This window comes from Trichoderma harzianum (assembly GCF_003025095.1).
Source record: "Trichoderma harzianum CBS 226.95 unplaced genomic scaffold M431scaffold_13, whole genome shotgun sequence".
In the NCBI taxonomy this organism is placed as follows: Eukaryota; Fungi; Ascomycota; class Sordariomycetes; order Hypocreales; family Hypocreaceae; genus Trichoderma; species Trichoderma harzianum.
In genome coordinates this window covers 731,497-755,285 of record NW_020209261.1, presented here as the reverse complement: position 1 = coordinate 755,285, position 23,789 = coordinate 731,497, and the positions used below count along the sequence as shown (strand labels likewise).

The 23,789-nt window shown below is 47.6% G+C and overlaps 10 protein-coding genes across 10 annotated transcripts; 3 read left to right on the top strand and 7 right to left on the bottom strand.

The window, feature by feature from the left end:
* Positions 1–42: 42 nt before the first annotated feature.
* Positions 43–3,160, bottom strand: M431DRAFT_511795 (hypothetical protein). The gene is made up of 8 exons (XM_024919733.1): positions 2,314–3,160; positions 1,907–2,263; positions 1,807–1,854; positions 1,596–1,746; positions 1,283–1,542; positions 873–1,219; positions 560–804; positions 43–506 (listed from the first exon to the last, which is right to left on the bottom strand). The coding sequence occupies exons 1-8, from the start codon at positions 2,742–2,744 to the stop codon at positions 249–251; spliced, it is 2,097 nt and encodes a 698-aa protein (XP_024770581.1). The 5' UTR covers positions 2,745–3,160; the 3' UTR covers positions 43–248.
* A 220-nt stretch (positions 3,161–3,380) lies between these two features.
* M431DRAFT_19690 (hypothetical protein) lies at positions 3,381–5,280 on the bottom strand. Its single transcript, XM_024913272.1, has 4 exons — positions 4,781–5,280; positions 4,624–4,715; positions 3,788–4,571; positions 3,381–3,721 (listed from the first exon to the last, which is right to left on the bottom strand). The coding sequence occupies exons 1-4, from the start codon at positions 5,080–5,082 to the stop codon at positions 3,574–3,576; spliced, it is 1,326 nt and encodes a 441-aa protein (XP_024770580.1). The 5' UTR covers positions 5,083–5,280; the 3' UTR covers positions 3,381–3,573.
* Positions 5,281–6,049: 769 nt separating this feature from the next.
* On the bottom strand, positions 6,050–7,174 carry M431DRAFT_151149 (hypothetical protein; the record flags this gene model as incomplete). Its single annotated transcript, XM_024912834.1, has 3 exons — positions 6,050–6,347; positions 6,403–6,832; positions 6,892–7,174. 3 exons carry the CDS (start codon positions 7,172–7,174, stop codon positions 6,056–6,058), a joined length of 1,005 nt encoding a protein of 334 aa, XP_024770579.1. The 3' UTR covers positions 6,050–6,055.
* Positions 7,175–8,572: 1,398 nt separating this feature from the next.
* Positions 8,573–9,592, bottom strand: M431DRAFT_94225 (hypothetical protein; the record flags this gene model as incomplete). Its single annotated transcript, XM_024924564.1, has 3 exons — positions 8,573–8,915; positions 8,987–9,335; positions 9,394–9,592. 3 exons carry the CDS (start codon positions 9,590–9,592, stop codon positions 8,573–8,575), a joined length of 891 nt encoding a protein of 296 aa, XP_024770578.1.
* Positions 9,593–11,460: 1,868 nt separating this feature from the next.
* M431DRAFT_94363 (hypothetical protein) lies at positions 11,461–13,118 on the top strand (the record flags this gene model as incomplete). The annotated part of the gene is made up of 4 exons (XM_024924578.1): positions 11,461–11,767; positions 11,902–12,161; positions 12,231–12,346; positions 12,404–13,118. 4 exons carry the CDS (start codon positions 11,461–11,463, stop codon positions 13,116–13,118), a joined length of 1,398 nt encoding a protein of 465 aa, XP_024770577.1.
* Positions 13,119–14,438, bottom strand: M431DRAFT_511793 (hypothetical protein). Its single transcript, XM_024919732.1, has one exon. The coding sequence runs from the start codon at positions 13,970–13,972 to the stop codon at positions 13,256–13,258; it is 717 nt and encodes a 238-aa protein (XP_024770576.1). The 5' UTR covers positions 13,973–14,438; the 3' UTR covers positions 13,119–13,255.
* A 909-nt stretch (positions 14,439–15,347) lies between these two features.
* Positions 15,348–17,552, top strand: M431DRAFT_94713 (hypothetical protein; the record flags this gene model as incomplete). Its single annotated transcript, XM_024924613.1, has 6 exons — positions 15,348–15,440; positions 15,512–15,570; positions 15,668–16,204; positions 16,262–16,447; positions 16,501–16,778; positions 16,828–17,552. The coding sequence occupies 6 exons, from the start codon at positions 15,348–15,350 to the stop codon at positions 17,550–17,552; spliced, it is 1,878 nt and encodes a 625-aa protein (XP_024770575.1).
* A 97-nt stretch (positions 17,553–17,649) lies between these two features.
* M431DRAFT_540865 (hypothetical protein) lies at positions 17,650–19,037 on the bottom strand (the record flags this gene model as incomplete). Its single annotated transcript, XM_024921084.1, has 4 exons — positions 18,818–19,037; positions 18,215–18,748; positions 17,785–18,129; positions 17,650–17,721 (listed from the first exon to the last, which is right to left on the bottom strand). Exons 1-4 carry the CDS (start codon positions 18,857–18,859, stop codon positions 17,650–17,652), a joined length of 993 nt encoding a protein of 330 aa, XP_024770574.1. The 5' UTR covers positions 18,860–19,037.
* A 582-nt stretch (positions 19,038–19,619) lies between these two features.
* On the top strand, positions 19,620–20,542 carry M431DRAFT_485595 (hypothetical protein; the record flags this gene model as incomplete). Its single annotated transcript, XM_024916301.1, has 3 exons — positions 19,620–19,920; positions 19,983–20,230; positions 20,297–20,542. The coding sequence occupies 3 exons, from the start codon at positions 19,620–19,622 to the stop codon at positions 20,540–20,542; spliced, it is 795 nt and encodes a 264-aa protein (XP_024770573.1).
* Positions 20,543–21,233: 691 nt separating this feature from the next.
* On the bottom strand, positions 21,234–23,578 carry M431DRAFT_511791 (hypothetical protein). The gene is made up of 3 exons (XM_024919731.1): positions 23,193–23,578; positions 22,480–22,907; positions 21,234–22,407 (listed from the first exon to the last, which is right to left on the bottom strand). Exons 1-3 carry the CDS (start codon positions 23,459–23,461, stop codon positions 21,374–21,376), a joined length of 1,731 nt encoding a protein of 576 aa, XP_024770572.1. The 5' UTR covers positions 23,462–23,578; the 3' UTR covers positions 21,234–21,373.
* Between the last annotated feature and the right edge of the window lie 211 nt (positions 23,579–23,789).

Below are 23,789 nucleotides of genomic sequence, written 5' to 3'. Positions count from 1 at the left end.
CATGTTTGATGTGATGTTCCCAGACTGCGATTTTCTTTTTACCTGAAAGATCCATAAATTTAGGTCCAAGAGCCTACAGAGTATTTAATTACCAGCTAACATGATATAATTATAATCGTCGCCTAGCTTCTAAACAGTACCACTACCAATAATTCCTTCTTATAAAATGATCTCTTAGTATTTAGCTTGCTCTTTAATATACTGTCATCTGATAGCTTTAAAGGCGCATCCCTATTCTGCATTGCTATTTATTCGTTATTTTCCGCTTCTATGATAGGATTGAACACGATCTCAGCGCCATCAATATTGTCTGATAAATCGACCATCGCCATTAGCTCGCACTGCAACATGTCGTAAATTTTATAATCATCAGGTATGTTTTTTTCACCGTTTCTAAACCCAGCCAAAACATCAAGCCGCGCCTGGACATCTGGTAAATCCGGATTCAGTTGTAGGCATCTCTCAAAGCTCAGGTAGGCATCTTCGGTCTGGTCACACGCATCATACTTTTTTTTTCTATAAGCAATTTATAATGCAAAGCATCAATGATATCACATACCAAGATGCCTAAATTATACCATGACATGTAAAAGTACGGGTTTAACCGTATAGCTTGAACGATAGCATCGAGAGAGTTGCGGAATTCCTCGACATAATAATACATGTTGGCCATCGATATCGAAATTTGTGGAGACCGCGGTTTCCTGATCACGGCTTGTTGAAAGTATTTGGAGGCTTGGTCATAGTCCTCCTGGAGCATAGATATCTCTGCGAGAAGATACCAAGGGTCAACAGCCGTACTGTCTGAAAACAGGTAGGTTATTTGGCAAATGTCTTAAGCTAAAAATACCGATTGGCTTTGAATCACATACCTGAAGAAATAGCATCTTCCAAATATTCTATGGCCATTTCAAGTGCCTCCGGGTCTCCATCCTCCTCTGCGAGCTGAATTAGTCGGAGGGCAAGAAAGGTATTAGCGACCGGGTCCATGAAGTCCGTCCTCAATATCGCCTCGGCAGTATCGATATCGTGAATTGGCCCCGAGGACTCGCGTATTTGGATTCGACGGAAATGGTGCAATTCTTCATCTATTCTCATCGAAGGCAACTCCGGGCCTAATGCGGAAGTTGCGTCCGGCAACGTGTTTGTTGTATCAAGTAGTTTTACAACTGGCTCGACAATGCGTTTGCGCCTGCCTACCCACCGCCCGCAGGTGGAACTATTGAGGCAGTCATTAGTTTCTCGGTAGTATCACCAGCATTAAGTTGCAATATATGCTTACCATGGTTTTCCATGACGCTTTGCCAGCGTCCTTGAGCTTATATCACTGCACTCGTGACAAGCCTCTGTAGAAGCACCGACTCTAGTTACTATCATCGCCTGCTCGATGTGAATTCCTGGCTTGATGACTCTCTCCCAGTTGAATTCTTCGAGCTCCGTTCCACCATCTGCCATAGTGAGGGCAAATTGCATCGTCCAAATTCGATTAGAGCCTGGTCGATCCTTTGTATAGACTACAGTTGAAAGCAAATTATAGAAAGACTTGTTGCGTTAGTGCGTTTGCGTAGAGCTAACAGGAAATCACTATCACTAACCTTCCAACTTTGACAGGCTTGTATTGGTAGGGCCCAACTCTCACCCAAGGCATCATCTAGTCGCACAATATCAAGAGTAAGATGAAGTGGAATGGCCTCGATAGCACGGATAATTCGCTTCATCTGGGATGCTATATTAAGTAATGCGCGGCTACATCAAGTCAGCGATGAGGTATGCCCAAATATGAAGCTGAGAGGCGATTCAACCCACGTGTTTTGACCTATAGCCTCCAGGATGTCCCTTGAATAGGTGGCCAAGCTAGGTGATGAATTAGTAAATCTGAACACTTAATAGTTTGTGGTCACATTACAGAACAAAGAGCTCCTTGATATCTCGCATCAAAGACAATAATCTCCTGACAGAGCGCCTCATGGAAGCTGTGTGCAGAGAGAGTGCACCAGAAACTTTAACACCAATCTGTGAAAGAGAGCCAACATGAGATGCAACAGCTGCTAGCCCATGTTCCAGCATCCGTGCCTGCTCTGATTGCTTCTTATCATTCATGATCGTTGTGAGTTTCAGGTCAGCGATCGTGTCTGGCATCGTCGATACTAGGCTCAATATTGAGGAGGTCTGCTTGATAAGGGCATCGGAATGGGTTTTTATAAGTGCTGATTGGGCATCTCCGATACCCTGAACGCAGTCCGTAAGCTGTCTTATCTGAGCTCTGCCATAATATCAGCTTCCATTTGACCACGTATAGATGAACATTCGTACAATGATTGGGCAATAAGGAGCATGTTGATGGCCACTGTTTCCGACGTTATAGTAATGCGAACCTCATCAATATCTTGCTTGGCTATCATCGACCAATGAATTCGAGTCCCAATGTGGCTCAAGCTCTTCGATGTGCGAAAGTGCCCCAGGCTGGATTCCTTGGTCCGCATTTTATGAACCAGTGCTTGTAGAGGTGTCAGGCAGTGCATAACAATGGCTCTGACGCGTTCGAGGGTGTCGCGGTGAGCGTCATTCTGTGGAATGAGGCGAAGGGCATGCCTCATCGCATTTTGCAGAAGATCAACCTCTGCACCGAGTTGTTGGAAGTGCGCTGGTGCATTCTTAAAGTTCCGCAATTCGATCGCTATTCGTTCGAAGAGACCCAATACAGCAATGATGTCGTTGACAGCGTACCCGTACGCATATGACATCGTGGAATCTATAGGATACCTGGGCAGTGGTTCAGCTGTTCCTCGAACTAAAAAGTCCAGATGTCTAGAGAGGCATTAAACATGTGACAAAAGGTCGCTCATAAGCCGTAGCAGCAAGGCATAGCTATAGACCTGTTGCTTGCTGGTGCCGATCGGAGAAGATACACTTTAACACAGAGTCCTGTGTGGTGGACGGCACAAACCGCAAAAAACTGAGCGATTTGAGGTTAAGGTGTTATTGAGCTGCAGAATTGACGATACATGTCGCAGACCGGCAGTATGGCTGCGCATAGCCCAGGCGGTGTGTGGGCTGGGCAGTGCTTTACTACAAGTATTATATTATCAAAGGTACCGGTATGCGTATGTGATCCGTTTCGGTGGTACATGTAGCTTGGTTATGAGGCTCACTGGTGTTGGAATATGTAGCGGCTGCGGGGAATCTGCCTTGGAGGAATGATTGGGGGGAGAGCAATTGGGTACGATGAGGCTGTGAGCTCCTTGTTAGTCATTAACTCATAGCCAATTATCTTCATTCTTGTTCTTCAACGTTACGTTGCCATCGGTGTCTACTGCCAATTTCCGCTTTATGTCGCGGCTATTATCTGCCGCTGCTTGATACAATAGTAGCGACTGGTAGCGTTGTGGTATTTGTAGCGCCGGCCAGCTTGTTGCGACATCTATCAATACGCACGAAGGTGTAGTTAACTAACTAGGGACAGTGTACTCTATTCAGTCTCAGGAGACCAAATTCTATATAAAGCTGACAAGAAACGCCATAGTATCATCTTCAAATCATACTCTCATCCATCTTTTCGTCATTGGTAGATACCTAATAGCCATAGTACTTGATTTCAATTGCTTTTGGTCGCTCAAAAGGTGGAATCATCTTCAGAGCTGCCAACTCCTCAAAAGTCTTAAAGATTGACTCGTGAGTGTCAATGAATCCATTCCATCCCAGCTTTCGGCTCTTATTCATGCTGTATAGAAATCAACCGGTTAGCTTTTTGCATCTTCTAGAAGATGTATTGTTAGATATCTCTTACCTCAAGCTCCTTCCCCAAGGTCCAAGAATTTCACCATCCAACAAGCCAAAGATGTCTTGCACCTTGTCAAATGGATCGGGCTTAGGGGCCAAGTTGTGTCGTGCCTTCAATGTATCCCATGCCTTTCTGACTTCGGGCTTGTGAGCCCACGCCTCGAAGCTTCGGGCGATTCTAATCCTGCCTGCGGGTCCAAAGCCTCTCGGGGGAGGGGAGATGGGCATATCGACAATTTGAAACTTGTCGTCATCGACCTCTGCAGTTCCATATGGAATGCCGTAAGCAGCAGCAAGCACAGGCCAAAACTTGCCGTAGCTGAAAGAGCCGCCATCGGAAATATTCAGAGCTTCGTTAGCAGTGGATGGCGTAAGAACCGTCCACTCGGCGTGGTAGCTGATCAAAAGCGCAGATGACAAGGGCTTCTCAGCGTCCCAGGCTGCGGTGTCGCCAGGGAACTCAAGTGGCCGCCCAAGCTCCTTCTGAATTGCAGCATACAGAGCCAGTCCATTGGCAATGTTCATTGCTGCATCGGGCACGGCACCAATGATGAACAGAGGGCGAGTGACATTCCACTCAGTGCCATTTTCACGCGACCATTTCCAGAGAAGATCTTCCTGGGGATAATAAAAGTTGGGTTTGGCAAGGAAACGAGGGTCTGACTCCTCCATCGGGTTTAGAGGGGGGCCCAGATGAACGCTATAATGCTTAGCACCTGTCTGGAGGAGGAACCGCTTCGGGATCTTCTGAGACAGAGTCAATGCAGAAAGGAAGTTGGACAAAAGAAGCACTGGTGTTGTTAGAATGGTTAAATGCGATGGTGCGTTAGAAGATGTACTCACTGTTTAGTCGCTCCATCTCCGCATCGTCAGACCAGACACCCTCGCCTTCCTTGGGAGGAGCTTGAATGTAAGAAGCAAAGAAGACATAGTCCCTACCGTAAAAAGTCACTACTTACGATCTTATTTCCTTCTCAAGAGATTTTAAGAGTCTACTTACACTTTCGGGGCCTGCTCTTTCAGCTGTTGCGCAATATCTTCAGGAGACGCAAGAAAGTCAATGGCCAAATACTTGACGTTTCCTGGGATGCGAACACTTGGAGGCTTTCGGCTTAAGGCATAGATGGTTCCCCAGCGCTCTGGAGCCTCAGCCAGGACTCGGAGCATATGAGCTCCAGTAATGCCATTGGCGCCGGTAACAATGGCAGAGTACTTTTTGCCCTCGGCCTCGGGGAAAGTTGGGAGTCCATAGAATTCCTCTTTCGAGGTGACGCTATACGTTTTGATGCCGGCGGAAGACATTTTGAATGTTGTTTGGGCAATTGTTTGACTAGAAGTTGGTTGTATGATTGAAGATAGACGATGATTAAATTAATGAAGCAATGCTTGGTATAAGTGATTGCATGCGATGATGAAACTGATGATGCGACTTGATGCAACCGGCAGAATATAGATACTTATGTGTTTGAACAAAACCAGAAACGAGGGGGGAAAAAACACTTGCTTAGCAATGACGAAATTTCTAAGCTGGAGAGAAATACAATCTTCAAACTACGAATTGTAATACAAGTGGATTATATATTAACAATCTACAAGCTCATGCACCGTGATTGCTAACAACCACCCACATGGCCTATCCAGAAGCCATACTGTAGGATTCATGACGCCCTACTCCGCACACGCTGTCGTTTCATTTCTCAGTTCAGTAAATGCCTTACCACTAGCGCATGAAGAGTCGAGGTCTAGCTGCAACCGGCACAGCTCATCTCCAACTAGTCTGCAGCATTCCAGCACACCATCACGGCGCAAAGACACCCCGGAGCTCCCGACCCAGTTGCAAAGACAGTTTTCGGATGCCAGGAAACGGCTATATTGCCACGTTGTAACCAACTGGAAGCTCCAGAGGTGTCATTATCGCGACTGAAGTTCACCGGACACGCTAGAATTGACAGCTAGCCAAGTACATGTAATCAAGTAATAGCACGTACGGGTAAGACATTGAACCAATGTGTTGAGAATGGCGGGGCAATTTTGACCGTCTGTAGCCACCAACTTATAGGTGTTAAAGTGCTGAAGACCTCGAAAGTACAAGGATGGCCGTCGTGGACAAATGCATCAATGATTGACTTCTTAGTCTCTTAATATGAATAGTTTATTCTAGTTTTACAATGTTGTATTAGGATTAAAGTGATCAATTGACTATTCAAGTAGCTTTATTGTGTATTTAACCGCTCATAATGACAACCATCTAATGGACTCTATTTACTGTAAACATTTACTCCTCTGCCACCAAGACGCCACGGTACCTCATCTTTCCCTCCCGCAGTGTCTTCATTGCGTCCTCTACACCCTGCGTGTTCAACGGCCACTTCATGATAACAGGCTTGATCCCATGCTGCACTGCAAAGTTGAGCATTTTCCGGATTTCCGCGCGTGGAGCGCCACCCGAGCCCTGGATGCTGATGCCTTTCGCCAGCATGGGCAGCATTGGCACGGGAGATGCGTCAAAGCTGACAATCAGGTTGTAAATCTTGCCGCCAACGGCAGTGAGCTGAATCATTCTGTATCTATGTGTTAGTAAAACCTCATACCGAATTTCTTAGTGCCATGTCTGGAACGTACCGGGCAAAATCTGGCTGGGCGTTTCCGCACAGGAGCATATGCTTGACAGGCTCAATTCCCTCCAGAGAAGAATCCGCAGTCAGAACGTGATATTCACTGGCGCCAAGTTTCATTGCATCCTCTCTCTTGGACTCGCTGCTGGAGAAGACAACCACTTTGCAGCCCATCTTGGCACCGATTTGGATTGCCAAGTGTCCAAGGCCGCCAACACCGAGGACGCCAACACGGTCGGTTGCCTTGATGCCATAGAGAGCAAAGGGTGACCAAACGGTAGCACCGCCGCACATGAGGGGAGCGGCATCAGCGCTGTTAAGACCCTCGGGGATCTTGTGAAGTGAGTCGGCATCCCAGACGGCATGGCTGGCAAAAGAGCCAACATCATGGTCGTGAGTGCCATACTCTGTCTTTTCGGCGCAATAAAAATCCATTCCTGCGCATTCAATTAGCTACACTTGAACAACTGTGCGGGGAGAAGTATGAAATACTCACCAGTAAGGCAGGCCTCACAGTGGCCGCAAGTCTTGTGAACCCATCCAAATCCGACACGGTCGCCAACTTTAACGGAAGTGACATCTTGGCCAACAGCCTGGACGATACCAACACCCTCATGGCCTAGGGCCAAACCGGCATGGAGATAATGTTCATCAGTACCACACAGGCCAGAATGCGTGATCTTCAGATAGGCTTCGTTGCGACCGAGTTGACGGTTGCTGGTGTCTTGGACAATCTTTCCGCTTTTGGAACCACGCTGAACGGTGAATGTGACGCTCATGTTGATGTATATATATGCTGTAGGACGGATTATAGATTTGTTTAAAATAAGTTATAAGAGTGATTGATAGAGGGTATCTGATTTTGAGGGGACGTGTATTGATGAGAAGATAAAAGGACCCATGACAGCTTTGCTGACAGCCAATGCCTCACAAATCGATGCATTTCTAACGAGGTTGGGCATTTACGAGATTAGGAGAAGTTGTAGGAACTCGGCGTCATAGCTGCCGCAGAAGCAGCAGCTAGCAAATCCTTCAAAATCCGACTTACAAAGACGCCCAGTTGATAGCGTGAAATGTCAGTTGGAAGTTAAAATTATAGTTAAACAGAAGAGACTGAGTAACTAATGGAACAACGGCTGGGTTGCTTCCTTTGTAAACGTGTTCTTGGATGCAGAGTTTGACCAGCAACTAGCGATGATCCGGTGGGGATCGTGGCAAAAGTCCAGGCGCCATGGCATAGCGTTATCTCGATGGGGAAAACTTGGAGATGACTGTGGAGCGAGGCTAATGCGTAGCGGTTTCTGAAAGAGGAAATGTTTTGAAGAGCCGTGCTAATGCATGGCGTCGCCCTAGTCGGGTAGGTCGTGAGAGTTGCTTGTCAGCCCTCCACTAGCGAACGGTAGAAGCCGAGGAAATCGCCTTGTTGTTGTGGAACGGATTAGACTTGTAGAAGAATTCACGTAATCAAGGGGCCAGTAAGCAGTTATGAAGAGCGTGGCTATCCACAGAACAAGTGAATTTGTCAGAAACGATGTGAAACGAGATTTTGGTAACAAGTGATACTGTAGATGCAAAGGCAGGCTGCCCTATCAGCTGTAGACCCACCGATCCGTATTCACAGCATTTCCAGTCTTGTAATCGAATCTGGTTCAAGACTCCACCAAGATCAGATTACAAAGGCTGTATCAAGGAATGTCCCGTCAATCACAGTGACTATTTCTGCTGGAACTGTCTCTTCTCACTCCATAAGATGGGGTACGGGATTATCCCAGCACTAATCATTGAGTCTCTAGGGTACTTCGGCGGAATTGGTCGTGCCATGCTCGACACCATTATGTAACATGAGCTCCTTCAGCTCACAAGAGACTACATCCTGAGTAGGAAGGTTTCCTGCCCGATCAGGAGTCATCTCGCGCCCAGTTAGCTTAGGAGAAGGGAGTGTTATGTTATTGGCCCAGCTCTTGAGAACTTACTAGACTAGAAGACGATACTATGAAATATTTGGCAAATCTTCTATTATCACTGGAGCCAAATGAGTTGCATACGCCCGATGTTGATGTATATGCTTGAAATAGTATTTTGTGTATCTAATATAGGATGCACTACCCAGTCTATATGCATGCATAGCATTCCTCGTAACTCGTTTATGGACTATCTATCTACTAAAGGATGGCTTTTTAACCATAGACGCGCTTGAAAGTCTCCTTAACAGACTCCGGCCGGAATGAGAATGTGTCATTGTCCAGCTCTCCAGGTACGATTCCGTTTCCGGAGGCAGCCAGGGGCTTGACTGACCACATTAGCTCGGCGACCTCGTCACCACTCTTTCGGGCTTCGTCTTGCTTTGCGGCAGCCTCCGCAGGATCCAGATATGTGCACTTATACTTGGATCCCTGAACCTCGCCCAAGTCATCGATGAACTTTTGCCAAGTGGTCCGTTCTCCAGTTACTCGGATTTCGCGCTTTTGAACTCCGGGAGTCAGAGGCAGCAGGATAGACTCGACAGTATACCTCGCAATGCTAAAGTGAAGAATCTACCCGTTAGCAAGTTTTATGTAATGTGAACTGAATGGCAACTGAGTTCAACTTACTCAGGAATTGAAGTCACGGAGATTTGTGCATCTGGGCGTCCATATGTGTTTGCAACATGAGCCTTGACATCCACACCGTAGAATGGATCTGCAGCCCACTCGGTGAAGATGCCGGTCAGCATGAGCGTGTAGTAAAAGTCCGGGTTCTCCTTTGCCTTGGCCGCGAGATGATCGCGAGTCACTCGCTTATCACGAAAGTAGCGGAACGTCTTGAGACTGTCCTGAGCGACGTCTGATCCAAATTCCGACGGGTAAAAGTGACGAACTCCGCCTGCGATGGCAGATTCGATCATTGCCGGCTGGAGTCTCATGATAGCATTGCCCGCCAGAGACACAACGACTTCAAAGCCTAATTACTTGTCAATCCACCACGCTCCCTTAAACTAATGTATCCAGTAATAACAAACCCTCATAGGACTTGGGGTCCAGAAAGGAACCAGCCACAACGTCGATACCTTGAGCTGCGGCGTCGGAAAACTTGGACACTTTGGCGGGATCCGCTAGGATGCCAACCCTGGAAAAGTGAGACTTTTGTTTGATGAATTCTTCCACCAGAGGCCTTCCAAATGCGCCACCAGCGCCAATGATAAGGACTGAGGGGACCATTGCTGTGTTCTTTTTGACCTGAAACAAGACGTTGTGTCGCGAGAAATAAAATATTGAGATGAAAGATATGCTTGTTTATATCTTTGGTTTGAACGATGAAGAATGGAGGTTCTAGATCGCCTCGACCTTATCTCTGTCTAAATACTCCAATGGATACACCATCCACATACTACCATTTTCCTATTGTGACAACTTTCCATGAAGAACGGGATCATTGCTAAACCAAGGCGCCGCTTTGCTCACTAATGAGATGCTGAGAAATTTAGACTTTGGCCTGCCAGCTCAACTCGCATGGCTTTGATCACGGCCGGGATTTGAGCTGCCGAATTAATCAGCCCCTGTTCCGCCAAGAGACATGCAACACACACCACCCCATTTAGCCCAGAACTAGTGTTGGCTTCTGCTTATCGACTAAATTGCTGCAGGGTTTGGATCACCCAGCATTAGCATTGTTCGAATTGGGCCGTGTTTTTGAGACTTCTAGAACTCAAGAGTTCTCTTCTTAACAATCATCTACCGGAAGAGCGCGACTCAGCCCAATGGAGTCGAGCACAGCTAGTGCTTAGGCAAATGGCACATCGCCGAAGCTGTGACAATAAACGCCGACGGATTGTTTGCATTCGCCTCAGGTGACGCCATTGGCAACGGCTGAATCCCTCCCTGAGAAAGGTCGCAAATAGAGCTGAAGCTATGACTGGCTATCCTAGTCGCAAAGCTGAACCCTTAGCTCTCTCTTATTCTGGCATAACCATTCTTTTTTATTTGTCTTTTCTATTTTGGGTTGCAAGGATGAATACGAAGCTGTCTATGCATGTGCACAGTTTTGAATTGCGCGGACTCGCCATACATGCTGCTGGTGATCATTCGAGAAGCCTTTAATTGGGCTTGTCGTTTCATAAGTGCATGCATATTCACTAGATAACGCCCCGGTGCTGTGCTTGCTGAGCGAGTAATACACAGGTAACAAAGTGACAAGCTGCTAGTGATCCGTAGCTTAGTGTGTCTGTGTCTTTGTCCCCCTTAAGGGCTCAGCTGTCTCGGGCGTATGTTTCTCAGACACTTCAGGTATTCTCCAATACTCCGGATCCAACATTACGCATACTGTAATCGGCCCCCAGTAATTTTACCTTCCCTGCCTGTATCGGAAGGAATTCTCCCATGGGCAGTTCCCAACTGTTAATATTCTACCGATACACCGAGGCTCTATCGTATTCAGACATCAAGATCCGTACACAAAAGATTATCGTATAGTCTTGTATCCTGCCAAAACTATTTTAGGGCGTTGTGCCGTTTTTACTAAGCAAGCGCCAAAACGAGAGGGGCAAGTGATGAGACTAGAGACAACCTCTGATTAGGATCTAGACATTAATAATGTGCATCCTCCATCGTAATTCATCATACCCGCTTAGAGCATTTAACTATCTGGGTAATAAGGAACACGAGTCTTTTCATCTCTTGCATCAATGTCCATCTGTTTTCACTATTGTCAACTCACTATACCGCCTCTATAACCCTGATCCCAACCTCAATCAACTGCCAAGCGCAGCTTACCTGAAAGCCTGAACATGAGTGGAGAGAAAAATTACGGGGCTTCCGGATTCGTCCATAACAATGGTAGATCTCTCTCCTGTGCATTAGTTGCTGGTAATGGATGTTAACCGGATACTCTAGTTGTAGTAAATCTCCCGTCCAGACCACACGACGAGAGATTTACCTACACCGATGAATTCGATGTACAGCCGCTGGAGTTTATCACAATTACTGGATCGTCAACGGATAGGCCGGACAGAAATGTTTCGCGAATCGTTCGCAGCCAGGCGATGCGGAATTATGTCTGGAGACAAAACCACCCCACACTGACGGACGAGATGGCTGCTGCAGCTGCCGTCCCCATGAAGGAGAAGCCTCAGCGAATCTTTGAGGGAAAGTTCAGAGTTGGCTCCAAATCACGAAAACAAAAGAAACCTTCTAAAGCAAAGCGTCCCACAACAGGACTAGAGAAGGACAGAGACCAAGATTCCGCAAACGAGGTCCAACTGATGAACACCCACTGGCTAATTCGCCAGAGCCTCATGCCAGACAAGAACCTTTTGATGAGAGGTGGCGCATTTGCAGATCCCTATGATTCATTCCAATTTCCGTTGGGGCCGGAAAGTCAGAAGTTCATATTCTATTGTGAGTGTTGTTACTTGATCTTCTATTCTGCATTTCGATCTCTGTCATCATCAATACCAATTTCGCTCGCTGTCATACGTCTTCAGTCCACTGCCATGGAACAAGTTGCTAATCAACTCAATCCCGAGCTACAGACCAACAAGTATATGCCGTCAACTGCATCGCCCTCAATCTCTCACCGGATTGCTTCTATTACGTCAGAGAAGAGCTTGCCATGTTTCATGCTGTTATGTATCTTGTCAGCCTGGATCACAATCTGAAATACGGCTTGACGGATTCTCCTGGTAGCCTATACCATGGAAGAGAAGCCTTCCGTTTGATAAACGAGGGTCTCGAGGCAGGCGTGATAAGAGACACTCTCATTGCAGCTGTATCAATAGTAATATCTCGAGAGGTAAGAGTTATCTGCACATACTTCTTCGCGTCTTTCTTCTGTTTCATTGCTAACTATCACCTTGCTCAGAATCTCGCTGGCCAATTTGAAGATGCCAGAATCCACATGAAGGGTCTTGAACTCATGGTGAAGGCCCGAGGAGGTATAGAAGGTGTCGAACCTGCACACAGAGGAGTGGTCACTTGGTGAGCTTGCACTATATGCTCAGCATATTCCGACTATATTAACACATACCTATCTAGGGCCGATTTATCGTATTCTAATGTTTGGAAATGCAAGCCGTCCTTCTCGCAGATCACCTACAAAGCCACAAAGGGCGATGCAGAATTGCCCGCCAAGTTGAAAAACAAGGTGGTCTCTACTGAAGGCGCCTTTGGGGTGACCTCGCCAACAAATTCCATCTTTCGATCTCTGAGGCGTATATCTGCAGCTCTCAGCCCAGAGTACGAGGCCCCCTTGGATAGGGCAGCAATGAGCCATCAAATTTATGGAACAGAATTCAATCTGCTTAATCTTCAAAATGAATTCATCGAAGCTCTAAATCCGGCTGAGTATCTCTCGTCTAGTTCTGTTCTAATGAACACCGCTGCATACATCTACCTCTACCTCATTTTGAGAGAACTTCCAACCAAATCCAAGCTGCTTCTCAAGCTATCTCAACAGCTGCGAGATGGCCTCGAGATGCAAGATGAAGGGTGGTGGAACGCAAATCCAGAGAGACAACGGTGGTTATTATGGGTGCTATTTATGGGATATGGAGCTGCGTCAGAATGGCATGAGAAATGGTGGTTTGTAGAAAAGATGGAGCCTCTGGGCGCATCACTTATGGTTTGGACAAAGGATGAACTTGAGTCTGCATTAAAAGGGATTGTTTGGGAAAAGTCGTGCGCGGAATTTTTGGAGACGTTGTGGAAGGATATATCGCAACGCGATAGGTTTGAGTTGGAGTTATACTAATGCTCAATTTAATGATTACGAATTGATCAAACAGGTACAGGCAGGAGTGTTCACTATTAAGGGCAAAATTTTATTCATCATAAGCCATGCTGCAATTACAGAGAAATTAAACTCCCCAAGACAAATTACCATATGTCTTAATCTTGCTCTTTAAGATAGAACTGCCGATGAAATGCAAACATATCGTCAAAGTGGCAGAATTCGGGCGCACCAAGCTCAAACTCATGAGGAATAGTCTCATATCCTTTCTGAAGCAGCATCGTGAGAGCCTCGCCATCTTCCTTGCTAACAGGAACGATTCTGTATGCAAGAGCTAGATGGAAAACGTACGTCTCATGGCCTGGAGCCCGAATTTGCAGCAGATCAGACAGTCGATCACGGAGTCCTCGTAGGCGTTTCTCTTCAGCGTCGTCAACAGCAGCCAGGTCGAGGCGAATCCCGGCCTTGCTCATTACCAGTCCTGTAACAGATAATTTCAGGGGAGGCTGAACACTGAGGTCAAACGTTGAAAGCTTATCGCGAAAGAGATCGTGGCAGCTTTGCAGCGGTGCATCGAGCGGCAGCTCCTGGGGCCACACCCCACGCTTGCGCCGGTGATCGCAAACACCCTCAAAGACGGTCATGTGCCAGCTCGGCGGCGGCAGAAGAGTGTAAAACTTGGTGAATTTGCTCTTCTGGAGTATTTCATGGATTGGTAAAAGTGTTTTGTATAATTCACTGTCCTGTGGGAGGTGGCAGATGATGGTGTTGCCCGGAAATGGCAGCACATTGCCCTTGTCGTCAAACTTCTCGCCAGTCCATTTTGCGGCTCCAGAGTGGATGTTTTCTGTGCCGCTTTTAGATTTAGGGGCCATTGTTGCAAAAAATAGTGTTGAGTATGAGCGTTGGATGAGAAGCAGCGATATACCGCAGATACTTGAAGCAATGATGTACCTCAACTGCAGATGCATGTATCAGCGATATGCCGTATGGTATGCAACTGGCTATTGATATTGGTAATCTTGAGGAATGAGTAAAAGCTGAACAAGTTGATGAAGATGCAGAATAAGGCATGTATGCCGATATTAATAACCGTCGCCCATACGCCGCCGAGTAAAGTGCATGAGCATGCGTTCAAGACATTGTCAGATTGGCCCAATCGCGTGTGGTGAAGCTTATCTCTTGCCGACGACTATCTCCAACCGAGCATCGTGTGTTTGTCTCACGCCAAAGAAAATCATGGATAGCCGACATCGAATCGCGATTTATCAAATTGGATCCCACGTTGTTCCCCAGAGCCCAATCGCATCGCACCTGTTCTGGAATGGTTCTATGTCATGCCCAAACAACAGTGTACTTCTCTTTTAAAGAGGCACATGTATATTTCGCATGATAGCGTGGAATTTGACACTTCTGCCATTTCTAGCAGCGCTGAAGCCGTGAAACCTCCATTGATATGGCTGCATACGGCAAAATAAACCGATACATTGAGAAAGTCGCCGATAATAGAGACAGCGAGTGCTCAATTTCGAAAACGACGAGCTTGTCGCACAGGTCATACAAGGCGAGGCGCCCGTAACATCAGCTCTTAGAAGAGGCCCAATCGCATTCCATTACGACGTGCATCTTGTTGGCTGCTAGTTAAACTCTGAAGACAAGGCTCGACATTAATAGGAGACCTCCCTTTGAAGCGGTTTGGGCTCCTCTTTATTAATAGATTTATAGACAATTTATGACCTGTAAGAAGAGTAAGCTGATGGCAGCCCGGAACATTTCATCGGGGTATTTCATGGCGCGATTGGATGCTTTCCAATAGGCCCGAAGCGGACATCCGCACCGCACATTAAGACCGACAGGATGCAAAGACGTACAGAAACCCGCCTTTAAATGATGAGATCAAGAAGATGTGAGTAACCATCAATTATAGGATGATGATTAATTGTCCAGTAGTTTTCAATCAATCTACACTTGTATAAACACAACGACCGCCTAGAGTTAGTCCCCTAACAGCACAGGCTATATCCGAAACCCACCCGGATATAGTCTACATTGCTAGAGCCAACAACCAACAGCAGTCTCTGGGTCAGCCACACATGTGACGGATTCCCGCGTCTTCGCCAACGGCAGCGTATCTTTTTCCATCAAGAATCTCTCCTTCAGAACTTTACGTCAACAGCCCGTTCACCAAACAGCTCATTAACCATCCCTCAGCCAGGGGTCTCGGACATAGCCATACTAGGCACCGTCGCAATGGAGAGAGGTTCAGCTCCGAAGCGGAACGCGACCGCATGCGAGCACTGTCGCACAGCAAAGGCAAAGTGCCAGCCCAGTGAACAACCTGGAGTGTGTGGGAAGTGAGCGGAAACGAAACTACATTCATGTTAGCTTGTTCTTTTATGCTTATCGCCTGTTAGATGTCTTGCCTCGAGGAGAGAGTGCGTGTCTCGTACCAAAGCGCGGCCCCGCAGGTCACGTCGAGCACTGTCGTAAGACCCCATGCCATATAACCTAGAATCACTCCTCTCCCCTACTATCAAGATATTCTAATGCCTTCTTTACTTGCAATATAGCACCGCAGAAACGGGCCAGTCACCAGCTGGTCAACCTAGTACCTTTAGCATTGACTATCTAGTTCCCATCAGGTCGCACGTCGAAGATGATTTTGAGACTTTACGGGAGTTGCACAATTCTGCCCTTGATACTGTCCTAGATACAGATGACCCCATCGACTTTCTCCCAACACCGAGTCAATCTGCCTCTGCCAGTCAGTCAGGCTCGTCTACCCAGTCCCAATCTCGCTCCGTTTTCGAGAGTTGGCGGAAACCCCAGTTCAACATGGCTTCAGCTGAGAGCCTATTACGCAACTTTAGCTCCATGCTCGAGTACATTCCTTTCATAGTGTTGCCCGCTGATTCAACCGTAACCCAAGTGGCTGCCACGAAACCCTTCATTCTATTGGCCATCTTGACCGTGTCTTCAAGGTCGAGGCCAGTTCAGAAGCACTCGCTGTATGACGAGGAATTTCTGAGAGTCTTAGGGCTCAAGTATGTATCTGGAGGAGAGAGAAGTCTTCAACTGCTACAAGGCCTCCTGATATACTGTTCCTGGTACGTCGATCTCTGAAGCTGAATTCGATGCATCTTCAACTCACGCGTCGCTCCCAGGTATCCGTTTCACCTAAAACCTAAAAGCTCACGGCTGGTCCAATGTATGCGAATGGCCGCGGACATAGTCCACGACCTATCCTTGGATGAGGATTTCCTCTCATCTGACCCATGGGGACGGGGAGTGACGAGCGAAGAGCTAGACATGATCCGGGCATACCTTGCCTACGTGTATCTCGTCTCCACGTGAGCCAAGCCTGTATTTCTCCTTATGCCATACATGATGCTAACGTTCCCAGATACGTCGCTGTGTGGAAGGGAGACAAATGTGTACATACCCGCCTCCCACCTTGGGCAGGGACAGCCATCGACATTTTGGAGCAGAATGCCCAGGTTGAAGGCGATCGCACACTGGCGGCCTTGGTCCGCCTATCAAGATTAAGCTCCGATGCGGGAGACGCCATAAACGACAGAGACGGTCAGACTGTACGAAACAGCCAGTTGACCCTACTAGGACTCGAACAACAGTATCAGCAAATAAGGAACAACATACTAGCTACATCCCCCAATCTCCTCGGTATGTTTGACCCAATATGAAGACGTGATGGGTACTTACTATAAAAAAGCCAAAGAACCTGTTCGGTTACAAATGATGTTTCTCGACATATACCTCGACACGGGGAGCTTACTCGCCCTTCCCGTTGCCAAAACTTCGTTATCTGCCAAACTCACACGCTTCCCGCCACCGATATCCAAAATCTACAGCGGCACGAGAAAGATACGGGCCTGTTTGGACTACGTAGGCGGGCTAAGCGACAAGGCGATACTATCCTTTACTGTCAACGACTGGACGCGGCTCATAACCATCTTTACACTGGCATTCCGGCTGTCGTTTCCTCTCAAGGAATGCCCTGACTTTGACTGGGAGTGGGCCAATTCGGAAATCCAGCTAGATCAATTCTTATCCAAGATTTCGCGTGAAGGAGATACAACGGTTGCTTCAAACGGCGTTCTTTCGGCCAATCGTGCTGTACTCGGCGTGCTAAAGGCAAAGTACAATCGTCGGCTGAGCTCGCTTAGCGAACAGCCATCACGCGAAGTTAGCAAGACATTTGGATGCCCAATGATGAGTGGTGGCACATTAATAGCCGAGGCAAATTGGAACTCGGGCCTTACCCAGGCATCAGCACAGTCGACGATCGTTGATATGCCTGAGGTGCTTCCAGGGTTTCACGATGACTGGGCAACGCTGGCAGAGGAATGGCACAATAGCGAGGAGATGACTTGGGAATCGTTCGACGACCAATTTACCAACAGTATGGGTACAACCGAGAGCAGTTGGTCACTATAAAAAATGGCTGGGCTCTGATGTAAAGTTGTTCGACACCTAATACCGGTTATATATTATGTTGTAATATTCTGTAGATACAATGAACAGGTATGCTCTATCATTTGTTCAGTGCAACAGAGAAATCGCTCTTTTCGCAATACTCCCTAAACGATGTCATTCTAACTCCGTACTGCATAAAACAAGTCAGCTCCAAATCTCATCTCATGGCATCAGCCCATGTATGTTTGCCTACCTTTCCAGGTCCAACAATCCCCGGGTCTGTACCCTCATACCCAAAGTCGAATGCAAACAAGACGTTGAGTCCAAACTCGTGGCCCAGGCCACCCGGTAGAAGTTCGTTGATCTCGTCGTAAGAGAGCTCGTCAAACCCTCCGTACTTGACGCCCTGCGTCTCGCAGACAATGCGGAGATAGTCTGTCCAGGAGAGATATTCACCCACAGCGAAAAGGTTCGTGTTGGGCGGCGCCTGTTCGACAAGAGCCTTGACACAAGGACCAAGATCAGTTCGCACATTTCCGAACGGAATTGGCTTGTGGCCTGCACCAGGGCCAATCATTCGATATGTACCGTCTGGTTGCTAATCACATCGATTTGTAAGCTTAAAGGATTCAAGAGCCGCAGGAGTTAAGGAAATAGAAGCCGAGTGTTGTGCTATGTGTTACCTTCTTTGGCGCGATTGGGAGCCCCCACTCCGTTCCTACTTGGAAATAGACTGGAGCTTGAACCTGAGAGAACTTGTCTTTGAGCGCTGGGAGACTCTGTGCGTATGTAGCAGCACGAGCCTTTGAGTCCATGTGGTACAGCTTTGTGTACTTTCCGCCGCTCGACTTTGTGGCATCAGCCATGGAGCTGAAAACATATCTTTCCAGAGTTGAAGCCGCCGAAGCTGCAGCATCGGCAAGATTTTTGCCATGCTGCAGCTCGACTTCATAACAGTACTCAACAAGCTCCTGGTTAGGCTTCTTTAGTTCCTGGCTACGCGGGTTTCCCCAGATGTTCCAGAAATCAGTAACACCGAAGATGACATTGGCACCCTGAAAAGCCCGCTCAAGAGACTTGACATCATCAAATTCGCCCTTAACGATTTCAACACCTTTTGCAACCCATGCCTTGGCAGCTTCGGACTCGGGATTGCGAGTCACACCGCGAATGGTGTATGCTGGGTCTTGAAGAAATGTATCAGCTACGGAGCTGCCCTGAAGAGTCGGAGGTGTTAATAATAAGTAAATGCGTTACAGATGACAAATTCACTGGCGGAAACTTACCTGAACGCCAGTTATGCCGGTGACAACCAGGAGTTTCGCCATGTTTTCGAACAACAGGTACCTATACTCGAATAGGCTGTAGGTGTCGTGTGCGGAGGTGTAGGCCAAGGTTTATGTTACACGTAATAAATCGATTTGCGCGCTGAAGATTAATGGGTTACATGCGACATTGCGGAATTAGATGTTGGGAGGGGGTTGATATATGTGTTTTCATTTTGCTTGCTACTCATTGTATAGTAATTTAAAAACAAATGCTTGAATCTGGTAAATGGAATCTTCCTAAAATGAAACACTGTTGCTGCCAAAGTCTCAACTACAATTGTATGTAAACCACGTCAAAAGAGATTTGGAAGATTTGGCGCCAACTCGGTAGAACTTGCCATACCTTAGGTACTTTGTGAAGCAGCGTATGACAGGGAAGACCAATGTCCAAAATGGGAATAAGGTGGTTCTCTCGACCTCTCTTATCCTATTTCGGAATTAGACTTGAAATATGTCCACCGCGCTAGCATTCCACTTAGTTGATGATTGGACAGTACACGCCATGAATGATACTTCAAGGTTATGAGTGAGGTTATCGTAGAGAAGTTGTATTAATGATTCAATCCGATGAGTTCTATAGCGAGATCCTTCGAGAACATTTGTAATGCAATAGTTGTGGATGAAGAAGAGAAGTAACAAATGTTACCTATATAAACTATGCCGTTGAACGCACAGTATAGCTTGCAGTCCATCAAGCAAAACAATCCATCTCAATATAAAATAACTATCCTTTCAAGCCTACCGTCATATATCATTCAAAATGACCGTCGACAGTCTTTCACTCGCAGGCAAAGTCGCCATCATCACCGGTTCCGGTAGAGAAAACGGCATTGGTGCTGGCATCGCCCTTACTCTTGCCAAAGCCGGAGCTCGCGTTGTCATCAACTATGTATCTAACTCTACGGCTTCGCGCGCAGAAGTTGTCCGTGAGAAAATTGATGTTGTTGCCGGCAAGAACAGCGCCATCGTGGTGCAGGCCGACGTCTCTACCGCAGAAGGCTGCAAGAAGATTGTTGGAGAAACATTGTCCCGATTTGGCGTCAACCACATTGACATTATTGGTATAACAACTTGTTTCGTATTAAACAGCAGAGAAAAAAGACATACTAACATATGAGCATAGTGAACAATGCAACATACGTCACCATGGGCCCTGTTCTTCAAAGCAAGCCAGAAGACATTCAGACCGCATTCGCAGTTTCAGTTGTCGGTCCCATCCTCCTGCTCCAAGAGGCTTATCCTCACATGCCCAAATTCTCTCGTGTCATCAACATTGGCAGTGTGTCTTCCAAGATGGGATTCAACCCCCTGCCTATCTATGCAGCCGCCAAGGCTGCCATGGATCAGTTGACCTTTAGCTTGGCCCGCGAGGTAAATATTGATTCATTCCCCCTACTATCACGAAACAAGAAGTCTAATAATGTTTTTTTTTCTTAGATTGGTCGAAATGGCAAGCATATTACGATTAACACTCTCGCGCCTGGCCCTGTTGAGACGGACAACTTACCGCCGACTCCTGAATCTGCACCCTTGAGAGACTTTCTAGTTGATTTGACTCGTAGTGAGGGTAGGGTCGGAACGGTGGAGGATGTTGCTGACGCGGTTTTGTTGTTGTCGAGTGAGAAGAGCCGTTGGATTACTGGACAGTTTATTTCTGTTAGTGGTGGCATCAACGGAGGCTGAATTCTGCATATCCAGTATGTAGGAAAACACATATATATCGAATCATCTGTAGTATAGCTACGAAATGGAACATAATATTCGATGTTAGCTGTGTGTCAATTATTCCTCATAGATTAATCAGTGCGGCAAGTTAGCCACAAAAGAAGAAACTCAGCTCTATTGAGAACTTTTTCACAACACCTACATCACATAGAGGTCCAACTATTCGCAGCGATCTCTTTTGCAGATAGTAGTGCTATTAATAATGTCAAAAGGTGATGAATAACAAGGACTTGACTTAGGGGGCAAGTTAGAATAGCAAGTCATACTGAAGATGTGTAATCTCTCCGATGTTTGGGCTCCATATGCTGCTATAGCGCTTTTCATGCTTTTATGTTTCAATGCGGCTGAACCAAGTGGACCTCCATGCTACATGAGTACCGCACTAGAATATAAACAACCTCACAATCTTCATATGCCACCGCAATCTACCATAGATAGGTGCTAAAATCCGTTTATCCAAGCAATTAATTCTTAGCGACGTATATACATGTCACATACGTCGAAAGAAAGAAATCCTATAACTCGATAATATGTTTCCACTATTCCAACTACCGGGTAGCAAGAGAAGTATAAGGAATAACGAGAGAGTGACGCGCATCACTTAATCATAAAGTCATATCACATCTGAGTGGCATATGAAAAGTTTGACATTAATTAGTAATACTCATTATCTATGTAGGTATGTGTATATTTGTATAGCTATATACAAATGCATGCATCATTACGACATGGCTCTTTTTTGTCTTTTTTTTTTAATTCTTTCCTCAGGGCTCCCTTCTCTGCCCCCATTTACAGAGGGACAGCAAGGTTCCTCTCAAGGTAGCCGCGCCACTGGGGCAGGGTTCGCTTGTAAGATGTGTTGCTGTTCTTCTGCAGGTCCTCAATGGCGCTGGCATACTTGACCAGCTTATCCTCACCAAAGGCGGTCTGCAGGATAGCCAGGCCAAAGGGCATGCCAGAGTCGGAGTGGATGCCAGCGGGAATAGTGATGGCAGGGTAACCGGCCTGGGCGGGGATCTGGATGCTCTGGGCAACATCAGGAGGGACGAGGAGACCGTCCAGCTTCTTGCCCTGGTAGGTGAGAGCGTCGTTGATACCGTTACGGGTGGAGGACTGGCAGAACTCGAGCGCCTCCCAGTAGGTCTTGTCCTTGATGCCCTTGGTCTCGAGGGAAGCGAGGAAACCGTCCTGGCCGGACCAGAAAGCAGGAGTGCCGTTGGGCATGGGGTAACCACCCTCGGTTCCGGTGTACTTGTTGTTGTATTCGACAATATCCTCGAGAGAGCGGATCTTGGTGTTGTTGAGCTCGGCAAGGTAAGACTTGATGTTGTTGTAGAAATCAACCTTGATGTAGGTGTACTCGGACTCGTTGGGGAAACCACGGGTGGTGCCGTAGTCCCAGTTCCAGCCGTCGGGGCTGACGAGGGTCTGGTAGTTCGTGATCTCGGTGTTGTTGATGATGGTGGCGCCGGCAGACTTGATGAGGGTCAAGATGCTGGTCAGGATCTTCTGCTGCTCGGGATCGGCGTAGACCCAGAAGCTGTTCCAGGGGATACCGAAAGTAGCACCCTTGAGGGCAGTGCGGTTGGACAGGAACTGAGCATATCCGCCCTTGGGGGTCAGGCCCTTCTGAGCCAGGGTGTAGTTGTCTCTGGTGTCAATACCGTAAATAGCATCGAGAGCATAGGTAGCATCGCGAACAGTGCGGCCAAAGGTACCGACGGAATCTTGGTGCTCGGACTCGGGAATGACACCGTTGCGGGATGTCAGACCAACGGTGGGCTTGATGCCGACAATGGCGTTACGCTGGGCAGGGTTGATGACTGTTGCACGAGTGTCAGCACGCAAAACACAATGACAGAAGCTTATTTCTTGTAGCGCCACACTCTACTCACCACTGCCGTCGGTCTCAGTGCCCAGAGCAAAGGCAATGACGTTGGCTCCAACACCGACACCGCTGCCGGAACTGCTGCCACCGGGGTTGACAGTCAAGTTGTAAGCGCTTCGGCACTGGCCACCGCGACCAGAGTAACCCTCGGAGTAGTTGTTGCTTCGCATGTCGGCCCACTCAGACAGCGCAGCCTTGCCGAAGAGAACGGCACCGGCATCACGCAGCTTCTTGACGACAAAGGCATCGCGGGGCACGATGTTGCCGAGGAGGGCCCAACTGCCAGAGCAAGTCTCCAGGTTGTCCTTGCTGGCGATGTTGTCCTTGACGATGAAGGGGATGCCGTGCAGAGGGCCTCGGACCTTGCCAGCCTTGCGCTCAGCATCGCGCTGGGAGGCAATGGCGAAGAGGTCGGGGTTGATCTGGATGATGGCACTGGAAGATGATGATGTTAGTCATGAACGATTTTGATAATACGAAGCTTGAAGCTTGAAAGACACGTGAGTCCAAGCAAAAGGGTGTATGGGAGATCTTCGTCTTGATGTCGCACCACTTTGCGCCACCAAGGCGAAGCGAAGTTAAAGCCAAGCCATAGCCCAGCCCCCCGGGAAAATTATGATCGACGCGAGTCAAGATCGATCCGATTGCGATCATCCAAAGAAAAAGAAATAAATAACGAATGGAAGCAACAAAGAGAGACAAACTAATTGAGATTCTTACTTGAGATACTGCTGGGTCTGGAGCTGGCGCGTCAGGTAGCAGCTGACCAGCTGGACCGACGACAGATTGCCGTGGGTCATGGCGGCCTGCATCTGGTCGATGGTGGCCTCGTGCAGCTTGAAGCCGAAGCAGTCGGCCATGGGGAACAAATTGTCCGAGCCGGCATTCTTCTGCAGAGGGATCAGGTTGGGCGTCATGGGGAACACCTGCGACACATCGAGCGCGGCCGCACCCGCAACGAGGGCGGACAGGGTGAGTTGGTACTTCATGGCGAACGACGGGGATTGTCAAGATGCCAAAGAAGAGAGGAAGAAGATGATATCAAGAAGAAGTAATTCAAGATATCAAAGAGGAAGAGAGAAGGGGAGGAGGTGAGGAGGGAGAGGTGAGAGGAATGGAAGAGGTTTCGGAGACGGCGAGCGACTGTCCAGGGTATTAAAAGAAAACAAACCCAGGACGACTAGGCACAAGCAGGCAATCAATTGCGGACTCCATCACTATAATACTAGTATAGAGCAGACAGACCGCTCGCTCACCTCGAGATTGATGGATCGGATAGACGGCTACGGCTAACCTGAGCTTCACGCCTGGCTAGCA

What these genes read in the sequence shown, in the direction of transcription:
- M431DRAFT_511795 (XM_024919733.1), bottom strand. Translation starts at nt 2,744, where the DNA reads ATGTCATATGCGTACGGGTACGCTGTCAACGACATCATTGCTGTATTG. An exon ending in CTCCTTATTGCCCAATCATT is followed by an intron (nt 2,264 to 2,313) that starts GTACGAATGTTC and finishes ATATTATGGCAG; the next exon opens with AGCTCAGATAAGACAGCTTA. An exon ending in GGAAGATGCTATTTCTTCAG is followed by an intron (nt 805 to 872) that starts GTATGTGATTCA and finishes ACCTGTTTTCAG; the next exon opens with ACAGTACGGCTGTTGACCCT.
- M431DRAFT_19690 (XM_024913272.1), bottom strand. Translation starts at nt 5,082, where the DNA reads ATGTCTTCCGCCGGCATCAAAACGTATAGCGTCACCTCGAAAGAGGAA. An exon ending in GGAGATGGAGCGACTAAACA is followed by an intron (nt 4,572 to 4,623) that starts GTGAGTACATCT and finishes TAACAACACCAG; the next exon opens with TGCTTCTTTTGTCCAACTTC. An exon ending in CCTTGGGGAAGGAGCTTGAG is followed by an intron (nt 3,722 to 3,787) that starts GTAAGAGATATC and finishes ATTTCTATACAG; the next exon opens with CATGAATAAGAGCCGAAAGC.
- M431DRAFT_511793 (XM_024919732.1), bottom strand. Translation starts at nt 13,972, where the DNA reads ATGGCCCCTAAATCTAAAAGCGGCACAGAAAACATCCACTCTGGAGCC.
- M431DRAFT_511791 (XM_024919731.1), bottom strand. Translation starts at nt 23,461, where the DNA reads ATGAAGTACCAACTCACCCTGTCCGCCCTCGTTGCGGGTGCGGCCGCG. An exon ending in CAGACCCAGCAGTATCTCAA is followed by an intron (nt 22,908 to 23,192) that starts GTAAGAATCTCA and finishes ATCATCTTCCAG; the next exon opens with TGCCATCATCCAGATCAACC. An exon ending in CACTGAGACCGACGGCAGTG is followed by an intron (nt 22,408 to 22,479) that starts GTGAGTAGAGTG and finishes CTCGTGCAACAG; the next exon opens with TCATCAACCCTGCCCAGCGT.